Source organism: Syngnathus typhle, linkage group LG14 (genome assembly GCF_033458585.1).
Source record: "Syngnathus typhle isolate RoL2023-S1 ecotype Sweden linkage group LG14, RoL_Styp_1.0, whole genome shotgun sequence".
In the NCBI taxonomy this organism is placed as follows: Eukaryota; Metazoa; Chordata; class Actinopteri; order Syngnathiformes; family Syngnathidae; genus Syngnathus; species Syngnathus typhle.
In genome coordinates, this window is record NC_083751.1 from 2,773,227 (window position 1) to 2,784,129 (window position 10,903).

Genomic DNA, 10,903 nt, shown 5'->3' on the forward strand with positions numbered 1-10,903 from the left:
ATTTATAATACCCGACTAGCGTACATATGGATGAATTGCATCATTTATATTGAAGTTGTTACTTTTTGTAAACCTTTTAACCAATAAAATGTACCACAGCAGGTAAATCAATATTCAGGTATGTGACGTCATGATTTCAGAAGTGTTGGTATTTACCACAGCATGTAAAGGCGGCAGTGCGCGCTCCCGCGGCTCCATGCGCAGTGCGCGCTCCCCCAATGAAAAGTGAGCTAGTGGCGGTGAGGAAAGAATCGGGACGGGACGACCATGGAGGAGAACACTGGGTATCTTCACCCAAATTCCAAACACTTTTAATCACTTTTGCCAACCGTGGAGCCTAAATGTGTTTGTTTTAGTAGTTTGTTGTTATGTGCGGCGGGTGGGAAAGTCGTACATCTCCCAATTTGGAGCCCGAGGTTGGTCTGGAAAAGTTAGCCAAATTAGCTCGCCTCGGCTAAATTAGCCCGCCTCGGCTAGCGAGTCCAGGACAAAAACAGGCCCGCGGGGAAACGAGCGAGGCGGCGAAGAGTGACTAGGAATGTCGCCCCCCGGGATTCAGAAGTTCACCTACGGATGAGAAGGACACTCGGGAAGGCAGACGAGAACTTGCGAGCCAGACGACCGCTGCCATGTTGGGGTGGCTGCTGCTGCTCGGCTCCGGCGGCCCGTCCGAGCGTTGGCCGCAGTCGGCGGTGCCGCGGCGGCCGCTGGAGGGCTTCTTCGTCGGGCTGCTGCTGATGCTCGAAGGGGCCCTCGGCCTTGGTGTTTCAGCTTCGGGGCTTGACCACGACAACGGCGGCAACAACCGCAGCGTCAACATTTACATGAGTGTGGACGAGCTCAACAGATTATTGGGTAAGCAAACTTGTTTTATAGGGAAAACAGAAGAAAGGGATACTAGAAAAAGAATTGTCAATACGAACATGTTTGAAAAACACAAAATATGCCCATGAGCTAAAGTTGACACCTGTAAGCAAACTCTAAAACAGATATTAGGAAAAATGCATAAACAAAAGGAAGTAATACAGAAAAAATGGAATACTGTATAAAACCAGAAAACGGGTTGCGTCAGAAAAGTTCCAGTACTGACATCTCAATAGATAAGTTTTTGTTTTTTATGCGGGTCCGACAATCAACCAGAACATCTTCAAAGATGCCCTACTGTGTTTGCGTTGCGTGAAAAGGTCAAAGGTTGTTGCACGCTCATCCCTGTGAGCATCTGACAGTTCCTGGCTTTGTAGCCCTCCCTTATTTAAAATTAATTTTATTGTAGTAGTACTAAGACTCAGTTTCGAGGATAAAGTTCAACATCTGCATGTCCAATCTCTGAGGGACAACGGATGGAAAGGTTTCTCTGATAACTTTACCAAATTTTCTCCAGTGAACTGCAGGAGAGACAACTCAAATGTGTACACTGATCGCTTTTGCATGTGACGGATGTGTCCTTTAAAAGCAAACGCACACTTTGGAATGCAGAAGATGTCCGACGAGTTAACATTTTGTGTATTTTGTGCTTATCTATATATGTATATCATCCCGCAACCAGGATTTGTGTGTGGCATTTGACAAATGTGCCTCCTTAAAGTCTAAAAATAGAAATCATTCTCTCGAGTCCCAACGTAATCATTTCTTCAGCAAACCATCCAACGTTTGTTTATTTGTGTAGCAAACAAGCATCAGTGAGGTGCTTTTGGAAGCAGACGGCCCGGCTGGCATTCCTGCCGTCATCGGCCCCCCCCCCGAGGCCCTCCGTTGAATAAAAGCAGGCGGTTGATGTCTCGGGTCCTTTTGATGTGAAAGAAAACTGCATTTGGTGGCTTTGAAAGCTTGCTATTTTTGAAACCAGCGCCTTTCAACATCTGCCCCACAGTCCAGCGACAGCGCCTCATGCTAACATGTTAGTTACGTCTTCATCAAGAGCAACATAAAGTCCATTTTCATTATTTTCTGTAGCTTTGTGCCTTGGGGGAGGTAAAGGCGCAAGAGCGGGCTACAAGAGGCTCTTTGTTCCGTGCGAGCGTGACCTCGGCACCTGCTCGCCGCCACCTTTTGTCCTTTTAACGTGCAATGCGATCCGCCGCGGATTTGCTTCGTGTTTCTTGTGGTTTATTCGGGCCGGTGTTACTTCACATTAAAGTGGGAAGATGAATGGAGCATTTTGGGTACCACTCCTTGCAAGGAGAGCCTTATTTGAGTCACGACACGACCCAAAGTGCGTCGGGTAAGTGTGGCTGGTTATAAAAGCGTTAATAAATGATAGCGTTGACGTTACCGAGGTCAAGTGTACTTGAGTGGAGTGGTCCGATGGTGGAAAGGTGACGTTTTGATCCCAAGGGAAGTGATCACTCAAAACAAAATCAACACGCTGCCACGCTGGAATTCAAAACATCAACCCCCAGTGGACAAACAACATCAGAGTTAGCGCTTAACATCGTGTCGTCTAAGTTGTGAGCAAAAGCTTCAGACTGGACTTTTTGTCTTTCCTGTCACTACCTGTGTTAAAGTTGCTTAAAAAAAAAAAAAGTGAAAGGGAGAACTGATGTCACGCTCGGTTGCGCCGCTTTAATTGCTATCGAAGCGTGCGGTGGCCTCACGCGGAGACACGGGGGGAACGCAGAGTTCAAGTCGGAGAAAGGCAATTATCGCTCGTTTTCGCTCATTGTGTCTTTTGACTCCAACTGTTTATTAACTTAAAAAAAAAAAAGTGTCATTAAAAAACACAAGATGAAGAAGTTTCAGGAATATCTTAAAATGTGTTTTCCTTCTCTTTCGAGCCAAGGTGACCGATTCTGGTAATACTCGCAACACGTGTGCCGTCGTTTGATCTCTGCTCATAAATGGAAAGAAAATCAGCCCTCCAGGCTTAACGCCCACTGCCACCGCCGCCGCCGCCCACCCGAGGCCCTTGAAGATGTCGCGCATCTGCTCCCTAAGCTGGCCTGAGATGTTTTTAATGGAGTCAATATGAGGAGGTGGTCCGAGCCCCGAGGCCGTCGCGCGCATTCTTGCCTATAAACGAGATCCTCCGAGTTAGGACGGAGAGCCCAAGCGTTCTCTTAACCCCTCGGTGAAATTGCCCCTCATTTTGGAACTGGTCCGCACTTGAATCTTTTGAACTTGACTTTTCCAGGTTTCAAGTGCTAGCAGATGTGCTCGGTTCACCAAAGCTCAAATTCACGATGAACCACCAGCAAAGCAAAATGGCTGATTTTCCCAAATGTCTTCTCCAGGTCTGGACGCAGAGCTTTATTACGTGCGCGACGACGTGGTGAACGTCAACGCCATGTCGTTCACGATGCCCGTGCCCAGCGAGACCGACAGCTTACACTTCACCTGGCACGCCAAGTCCAAGGTAAACGTCACTTTGGACAACACGTGAATATCGGAATTTCTTTTTGTACGCTGAATTCTTTTTGACTCCCTAGGTGGACTACCGCTTAGGTTTCCACGTGGAGAACCCCACCACCATGAACGTCCCTCAGAGCAACATCTCCAGTCAAGGGGAGCTTCCCCGCTTTCCCTCCGGTCGGTTGAGAATATTCCTTCTCATTTCGGTCACGAGCATGACCAAATGGTGTTTCTGTGCGCCCAACAGTTTTTCGAGTGGACCTTTTCTGCTCGGGCAAAGCGGACGGCGAAGCCGTCGTGACGGTGCAGCTCAACGTGACCCTGCGGGCCGACAACTACACAGTGCTCAACTTCAAGCGGAGGAAAATGTGCTACAAAAGTAAGCTGGCAAATGTCGATGAGTAAATCTTTGGTGGATCGATTAGCACGATTGCGTCAAATGGCTTTGGCTGTTTTCTCGTAAAGTCTAACGCTGGTCTCTTTGTCCTTTTTCTTCCGGGCAGGAATAGATTCCGACCCAAAGATTCCGTTTCCTTTCACCAACCACACCCTTCACACGCTTCAGCAGCCCGACTGTGAGTATGGCCTTGTGGGAGCGCGCTGCTTGTAAAGCGGCATTCATCGACTCGTTCAATTTCCTCAAAATTAACGAGTTTGGGGATGATTTTTTTTTTTTTAAATCGTCTGGATAACCATCTCACGTAGTGCTTGGCCTCCTTTGTGAGCGCATTGCTATTAGCGGCACCATTAGCGGGCGGCCTTAGTTCTGCTCCAGCAAGCGGGAACAACCTGAGGCATTCTAAAGTAGCAACTTGACAAGTGGCTGCCATCTTTGTGGAGGAAAACATGGAATGAGCATGTCAGATTCCTCAGATAAATTCACTGAAAAACATTTGAATGCGCTCAAAGAACTTTTCTTCCCATCAGTTGACGGCGTGACTGCCCCCACCACCTCCACTCAGGTCTTCTACATCAGCGTGAGCGTGTGCTGCATCGTCATCTTCCTGGTGGCCATCATCCTGGCCATCCTGCACCTGCACAGCATGAAGCGGGTGGAGATGGAGGACAGGTCGGTTTCTTTCGTCCAATGACTTCATTGAATATTATTGATTTTTGACTTTTTTTAATTTCCCTTCATTGTTCCAGTGTGAGTGACAGTGGAAGCTCACAGGGACTTTCTCAGCCTTCCACGCAGACCACGCAATACCTACGGGCCGACACGCCCAACAACGCTGCACCCGTGTCTAGTAAGATTTTATCATTGGTTCCGCATCTTTTCAATGTTTTCTGAAGATTGCGCAAGACTGTTAAAATAAAAAGATGATTCTGTTGCTATTCCTGAACATTTGCTAACAGTGGCTATGCTAATATAATGAGACCCTACCCTGCGTCCTTGTCCCAATGTGATTAGCGAGCAAGAATGCTGAAGCGAGCTCAACTGCTGTCACGAGATGGTCAAAAAGTCAACTCGAAGCTATTTTGCTGACACCCACTTTAACGTTGAATGATTGTGACACATGCCGAGCTACTGTACACTCAAGGTTGGTTTTAGAAAGGGCAAGAATAGCTGCAGAAAGTTGGAAATTCATTTTGCAGGCTTTGAGGACTTTTTCCTACCGCAACCAGGGTGAAGTCTTACAAGTCGTTGTCGCCCTCTAGTGGACGCAACGTTAACCTCATGTCGCTTACTGATTTGGACTTTCATCATCTTAATGCCTGATTTTATTTTTTGCGTCGGAGCTTATAACAAACGCCTACTCGACACTAACAAGTCCCTTCATCGGATATTCCAGTGCGGCTGTTCCTATTAAAGTGACTTGTAAACGTCATTTGTGTCATCCATGCCATCCCCCTTTTCCCCTCCTTATCCTCTTATCAGACAACCACCCCAGTTCCGCACCCATTCTCCAGCTTGCAGCCTCCTCCTTCCAAAACACCGGTGCCCCCCCTCACGAAACCAAAAGTAAGTGACCCCCCACTAATGCCTTGTACATCACATGCACCGCTTTGCCTCCAGGGGGCAGCATTGACCCTCAAGGCTTTTCTTTTTGCCCGACCCTGCATGCCACCACTGTGCCTTCACTTGATCTCGTAACAAGAACATCAAAACATCCACTCTGCTTGTTTTGCTCGAAGCAGCCTTCTCGCAAAGCGGACATTTGAAGATGTAGAGTTGAAAAAGTCAATCGGACATGTATAATTCCTGGGAAGTTTCATTCCATTTGCATTTACACTATGATGATGGTTAAAAAAAAATAAAAAGGAAAGGTAGGTGGCCACAAATGGCCAACATCAAGCTCGGAGAGTTAAGAGAAGTGGCATGTATGCCGTCAAAGTGATGTAAAGCAGATACTCGTCCAGTAAGTAGACCAAGCCCGGGATTTTGTGTTTACACTTGGATCATCTCCCATCCCTCCCTCCCTCCCTCGCTCGCAGGCTTCCCATCACTCCGCATCGAGAAAAACGACCTGAGGAGCGTGACTCTCATGGAGGCCAAGGCCAAAGTCAAAGATATCGCCATCTCGCGAGAGAGGGTCACACTGCGGGATGTCCTGCACGAAGGTATCATCATCTGTTACTTTGGCTTCTTTGGACTAGCGGTGGGAAAACAGAATCACAATCCGATACATTTTTGGGATGATTCATCACATTTTTAAACCACATTCAGATCTCTTGTCATGCAACTATGTTAACCTTCCACGTTGCCTTCATTCTTTGGACGCCGCTTAGCTTTGTCATGGAGTGAACAAGACCGTCTTTCAGTCTGCTGGACTTCGGCCCACTTAGGTGGATTTAGTATCCGTACGTTTCCCCGAACGGCTGACACGAGCACACTGGCCCGTGTCCGGGAACGCGCGATCGGAACGTAAATATTTTAAAGATTACTCTTTTTCGATACGCGCCGTCCATAAATCCTGCTTGACTGGTCCGAGTCATCCCGAAGAAACCAACGGAGGGTAGCGGGGAAGTTGTCTCGTAATTTCTCGCGTACAAAGGTGGTGCGTGCATTGGCTTCCCGGCAACCTGAGTGTCGGGCCGCTGTTGAAATTAATAAATTTGTGCTCCCCCCTCCCATTTTGAAGTTAATTAACGAATCCGATTTCCGCTGCTTTTAATGAGAGGACGAGAAAAGTCCGTATTTTTCTTTTTGATTATTTGATCAATACTTGCAAAGGATAAAATAAATATCAGAGAACTACCGGAGCATACGCTTGGCACATTGCGGTGAAAAATGAACCCTTGCGGCCTGCGAACCGGTCCAAACACGCCCGACGCGTACGCTCCAGGTGGGAAGGGGAGGCGCCGAAACACTGAGCTTGTTGTTGGGCCCAGCTCGCCTCAGGGCTCCGATGTTTTTCTAAACTTTACGTCCACGCTCTGCTGCTCACCTCACTCGCGTTGCCGCCTCAAGCGCTCCTCTGACAGTTTAGAGAACGGCGGTGATGAATGCGCTCGCTTGGCTTCTCGTGTGGTTCTTCAAAGAGCTGAAATGGAAATCTGGCCAATGTGACAAAGCGCGTCGCTGCCGTAGACATTAAAAGTTTTATAAAACACTTTTTATTTGATTTATTTTTGGACAGGCACCTTTGGCCGCATCTTCCACGGCGTGCTGCTGGACGAAAAGGACCCTGCCAAGGAAAGGCCGGTCTTTGTCAAGACCGTGAAAGGTATCCATGCTAAATATTAGGACACAATTCTCAACGTTTTGGAATGCACAATTCACGCTTTGTTTGCAGAGCACGCGTCGGAGGTCCAGGTGACCATGATGTTGACCGAGAGCTGCAAGCTTCGCGGCCTTCATCACAGGTGAGCTGCACATTTTGCCTGCTGGCAACATTTCAAGCGACGAGGGCCGGACGGAAGTTGACTATTTTGCTTCAAAGTAGTCATCTGAGTTAGCCAAGGACGCAAGTTGACATTCCAGATAGCAGAGTTTGGATTTTTTGTAACTCTTTGGCAGAAAGCACATTTTTTCTTGCTGATATGAGAGTCCACAGAGAACTTGTGACTTATTCTGAGGGTACGGGGAAGTCCGGGATCATTTTCCATCGTGCCTACACTGACATTAAATTTTGCTTGCCATGCTTCAACCAATCAGGAAGAGCTAACCTTAAGTGGACACATTTTGGCCGACACCGTTTCCTCCTCGCGATGCCAAGGCTTCCTCTTCCCCTTTGCCCCCCCCGTTTAACAATGTTTTGGAAGAAATCCCTGCCAACATAGCTGCCGTACCTAATCTAATGGCCAAATGACCCCCTCCCTTCCAGAAACTTGCTACCCATCAGCCACGTCTGCACGGAGGACGGCGAGAAACCAATGGTGCTGCTGCCATTCATGGCCTGGGGGAACTTGAAGCTTTTCCTGCGCCAATGCAAGCTAGCAGAGGCTAACAACCCACAGGTGAGTCTTACAAAACAGCACAAGGAAAAAAATACAACTGGATTTGAGCGATCTTGTTGAAAAAAAAAAAATGGCACCACCACCTGATTTACAGCTGCAACGCTTATTGCAAAAGCGACGCCGTTTCCCCCCGCTAGCGCCAAAAGGCTAATGAGATTTCTTTCAAACTAGCGTTTCTCTCAAAGTGAGTTTTGCTGAGGACTGCAAGCTCCATCTTGCAAACGTGATCAAAAGCATACAAAGGCTGATTGTCTACAGCGCGGGCCCGATCACGTGCCATTCATCTGCGCTTAAAGCAGCTGGAACCGCAAAACCTTCGTCTTCTGCCTGATTGACGATTTGCCACCTCATCTGAGATTGATTGCCAATGTTTGATAAGCACGTTTCATCGCGCCAAAATCCAGCTCCCATAAACTTGCGAAGCGGGTTTGGCTGAAAACAAAAGAATAACTGTTTTGTAAAGGTACGGCTGGGTAAAGAAGAAAACAAGTTCACCGGTTTGACATGCCGCAATTCAAACCGCTATCACACACACGACGATGATGATGATGGATTGTTTTCAATTAGGCCAAGGTAAAGAAACAATTTTTGCAAAGTTGTATTTTTTTTGGCCAACGTTTTGTGTTGTCTACGTGCCCAAAATGTCTGAAAGACTGAAAATGGCGCAGTTTGGACTTCCCTGCGATTCCGTCCAACGATTGACTTAAAAAGGAAACGAGGGCAGCGTGACACCTAAAGTCACAGTCCGTCGCTACCGTGTGTTTCCTGCTCTCAAGCGCTGTCCCCCCCCCCCCCTTCCTGCCAGGCCATCTCCCAGCAAGACCTGGTCTACATGGCCATCCAGATAGCGTGCGGCATGAGCTACCTAGCCCGCCGCGAGGTCATCCACAAAGACCTCGCCGCCAGGAACTGCGTGTAAGTGTCCGTCTACGCCCGTTTAAAAAAAAAAAAAAACACCCCGCCGATGATTTGACCTGATTCCGCTTCCTCGCTCCCGTCAGCATCGATGACAACATGCAGGTGAAGATCACGGACAACGCCCTGGCCCGCGATCTGTTCCCCATGGACTACCACTGCCTGGGCGACAACGAGAACCGGCCCGTGCGCTGGATGGCGCTGGAGAGCTTGCTCGACAACGACTTCTCCAGTGCCAGCGACGTGGTAGGAATTCGCAGCGGCGCCCTCGACTCAAACCAAACGAACCCCCCCCACGCATTCTTCCCACGGCCTCGCCGCCCGACGGAAGCCCAAAAGCGCCGCCTGCCGAAGCCGACTGTTTAGCTGAGCTTCGGGGCGGAGTCAAGACGCTCGCATGACGCACACAGCATGACGCATTTGAATTCGCCATGCGCTCGCCCGGAGCTAGAACGTTGCGCTCTTCTCCTCTAATGAACATGTTGCTCCGTTACGTCATCACCTGGCCTCGGAGCGAGCCAATAGGATGCGAGGATATCTGACTCTAACAAAAGGCGATTTGGCTCGCACGTAGCGCACGGCAGTGAATCACACGCCGGGCTTGTCCTCACACGTGCCGCTTCGCTCGGTTTCGTAACGGCAATCGCACACCGGCTCGTTTCGGGCTAACAGGTGTTTGGCATCGTCGGTTACGAGTGCGCGTGACCACAAGTCAGAATCTTCTGTGCAGAGAAAAAAGGAAGATTAAAAACGAGGCGCAGTGTGTTTTTCTAACTTTGGATTCCATTTTTGGAATTGTTTTTCTTTTAATGTCTCATTTGGTTTACCAAAGCAAATGACTTCACCGGCTTGTTAGCAGCGACTCTAAGAAGAAGGAATTTATTTTGCATGTCAAAAGATTTCAGCATTACTTCCATGTATTGTTTGTCCCGCCGGGTGCTCACAAAGCGTTTCGATCATGAATCAATTTTATTCTCTCCGCACAGTGGGCTTTCGGCGTGACGCTGTGGGAGCTAATGACTCTGGGCCAGACGCCGTACGTCGACATTGACCCCTTTGAGATGTCGGCCTACCTGAAGGACGGCTACAGGATAGCGCAGCCAATCAACTGTCCCGACGAACTGTACGTTCCGACAAGCCGCTCGTTTCGTCACCTCCGCTGTTTGTCATTTAATCTTATTTTTCTATTTATACAGACTTATTCCTGTATAATGATATTTTTGCTGGGCTGTCTGATTCATTTCCGACATTCTGTGTGTGTTTTGACTAAAAGTCGGTGATGCGTGTAGAAATTTCCTGCCAAGTACAAAAGGTGATGAGGCGACTGTGATGAGGCCACAAAATCAAAAGTGCCGATTCCTGTTGCGCGTGCCCAAATTCCTCCGCCTTTGTTGACGTCTTCTTTCATCTGCCGTGTTTGTGTGGCAGGTTCGCTGTCATGGCGTGCTGCTGGGCTCTGGACCCTGAGGAGAGACCCAAATTTCAGCAGTTGGTCCAGTGCCTCACAGAATTTCACGCCGCTTTGGGGGCTTACGTGTAAAAAGCCTTTCACGTCCTCTTTGTGCCTTATCAAAAAAATGGAGGCTGATGACTTTGTCCATTTTTGTACAGGTTTTATTTTTTTATATAGCCTTTTACAGCATAGCAAGTATTTTTCCCTCGGATGTTTTTCCACTTGAGGACTTTCCCTTTTGGGAATTTTTCCCACCGACATTCACGTGCCGTGTTTTAAAGGCGTTGGCGTGTATATCATGTACGGCCAACGAGCGCGGTACGACAGTTTTCTCGGGGTGCCGCTTTGCGTATTACGTCATCGTTCACTTGTTATAGTCCAACAATATACGTTAGTTATATATACACCGATGACAGGATTCATTGATGTTCACAAATTTGTCCGCATTGCTGTAAACATTCAACATATTTTGATTTTTTTTTCTTTTTTTTTGAGGGGGCGGGGCGTATTTTGGGGCGTTTCCCCCCCCAATCACTGCATGTCGGATGGTGCTTGAATGAACGAATGACATTCACTATTAAATGTTATTTCCTTGCTGTTTCTCCCCCCCCACCTTTTAATTAAAACATCAAAATTGAGGGTATTGCTGTCAAATGTCAAAACAGGTCCAATTTGACCTGATCAATACTAAGGGTACAAAGTGGAAGTACCTTGGCACTTGAATGTAACTGCCAATGATTTTATTTATCACGCCATTCCCAGCCCCATTCATCAACACTAGATTCC

At 48.0% G+C, this 10,903-nt stretch overlaps 1 protein-coding gene across 2 annotated transcripts; it reads left to right on the top strand.

Moving 5' to 3' along the window:
* Nucleotides 1-197: 197 nt before the first annotated feature.
* ryk (receptor like tyrosine kinase) lies at nucleotides 198-10,755 on the top strand. 2 transcript variants are annotated; one of them, XM_061297103.1, is made up of 16 exons: nucleotides 198-855; nucleotides 3,231-3,352; nucleotides 3,426-3,525; nucleotides 3,596-3,727; nucleotides 3,852-3,923; nucleotides 4,276-4,417; nucleotides 4,495-4,595; nucleotides 5,228-5,311; nucleotides 5,785-5,910; nucleotides 6,930-7,016; nucleotides 7,086-7,155; nucleotides 7,617-7,749; nucleotides 8,555-8,664; nucleotides 8,751-8,910; nucleotides 9,651-9,787; nucleotides 10,093-10,755. In XM_061297103.1, the coding sequence occupies exons 1-16, from the start codon at nucleotides 630-632 to the stop codon at nucleotides 10,202-10,204; spliced, it is 1,914 nt and encodes a 637-aa protein (XP_061153087.1). In that variant the 5' UTR covers nucleotides 198-629; the 3' UTR covers nucleotides 10,205-10,755. The 2 variants fall into 2 exon arrangements, with proteins under 2 accessions (XP_061153087.1, XP_061153088.1); XM_061297104.1 differs by lacking the exon at nucleotides 5,228-5,311.
* The last annotated feature ends 148 nt before the right edge of the window (nucleotides 10,756-10,903 follow it).

What these genes read in the sequence shown, in the direction of transcription:
- ryk (XM_061297103.1), top strand. Translation starts at nt 630, where the DNA reads ATGTTGGGGTGGCTGCTGCTGCTCGGCTCCGGCGGCCCGTCCGAGCGT. An exon ending in CCTGGCACGCCAAGTCCAAG is followed by an intron (nt 3,353 to 3,425) that starts GTAAACGTCACT and finishes TTGACTCCCTAG; the next exon opens with GTGGACTACCGCTTAGGTTT. An exon ending in CACGCTTCAGCAGCCCGACT is followed by an intron (nt 3,924 to 4,275) that starts GTGAGTATGGCC and finishes TCTTCCCATCAG; the next exon opens with TTGACGGCGTGACTGCCCCC.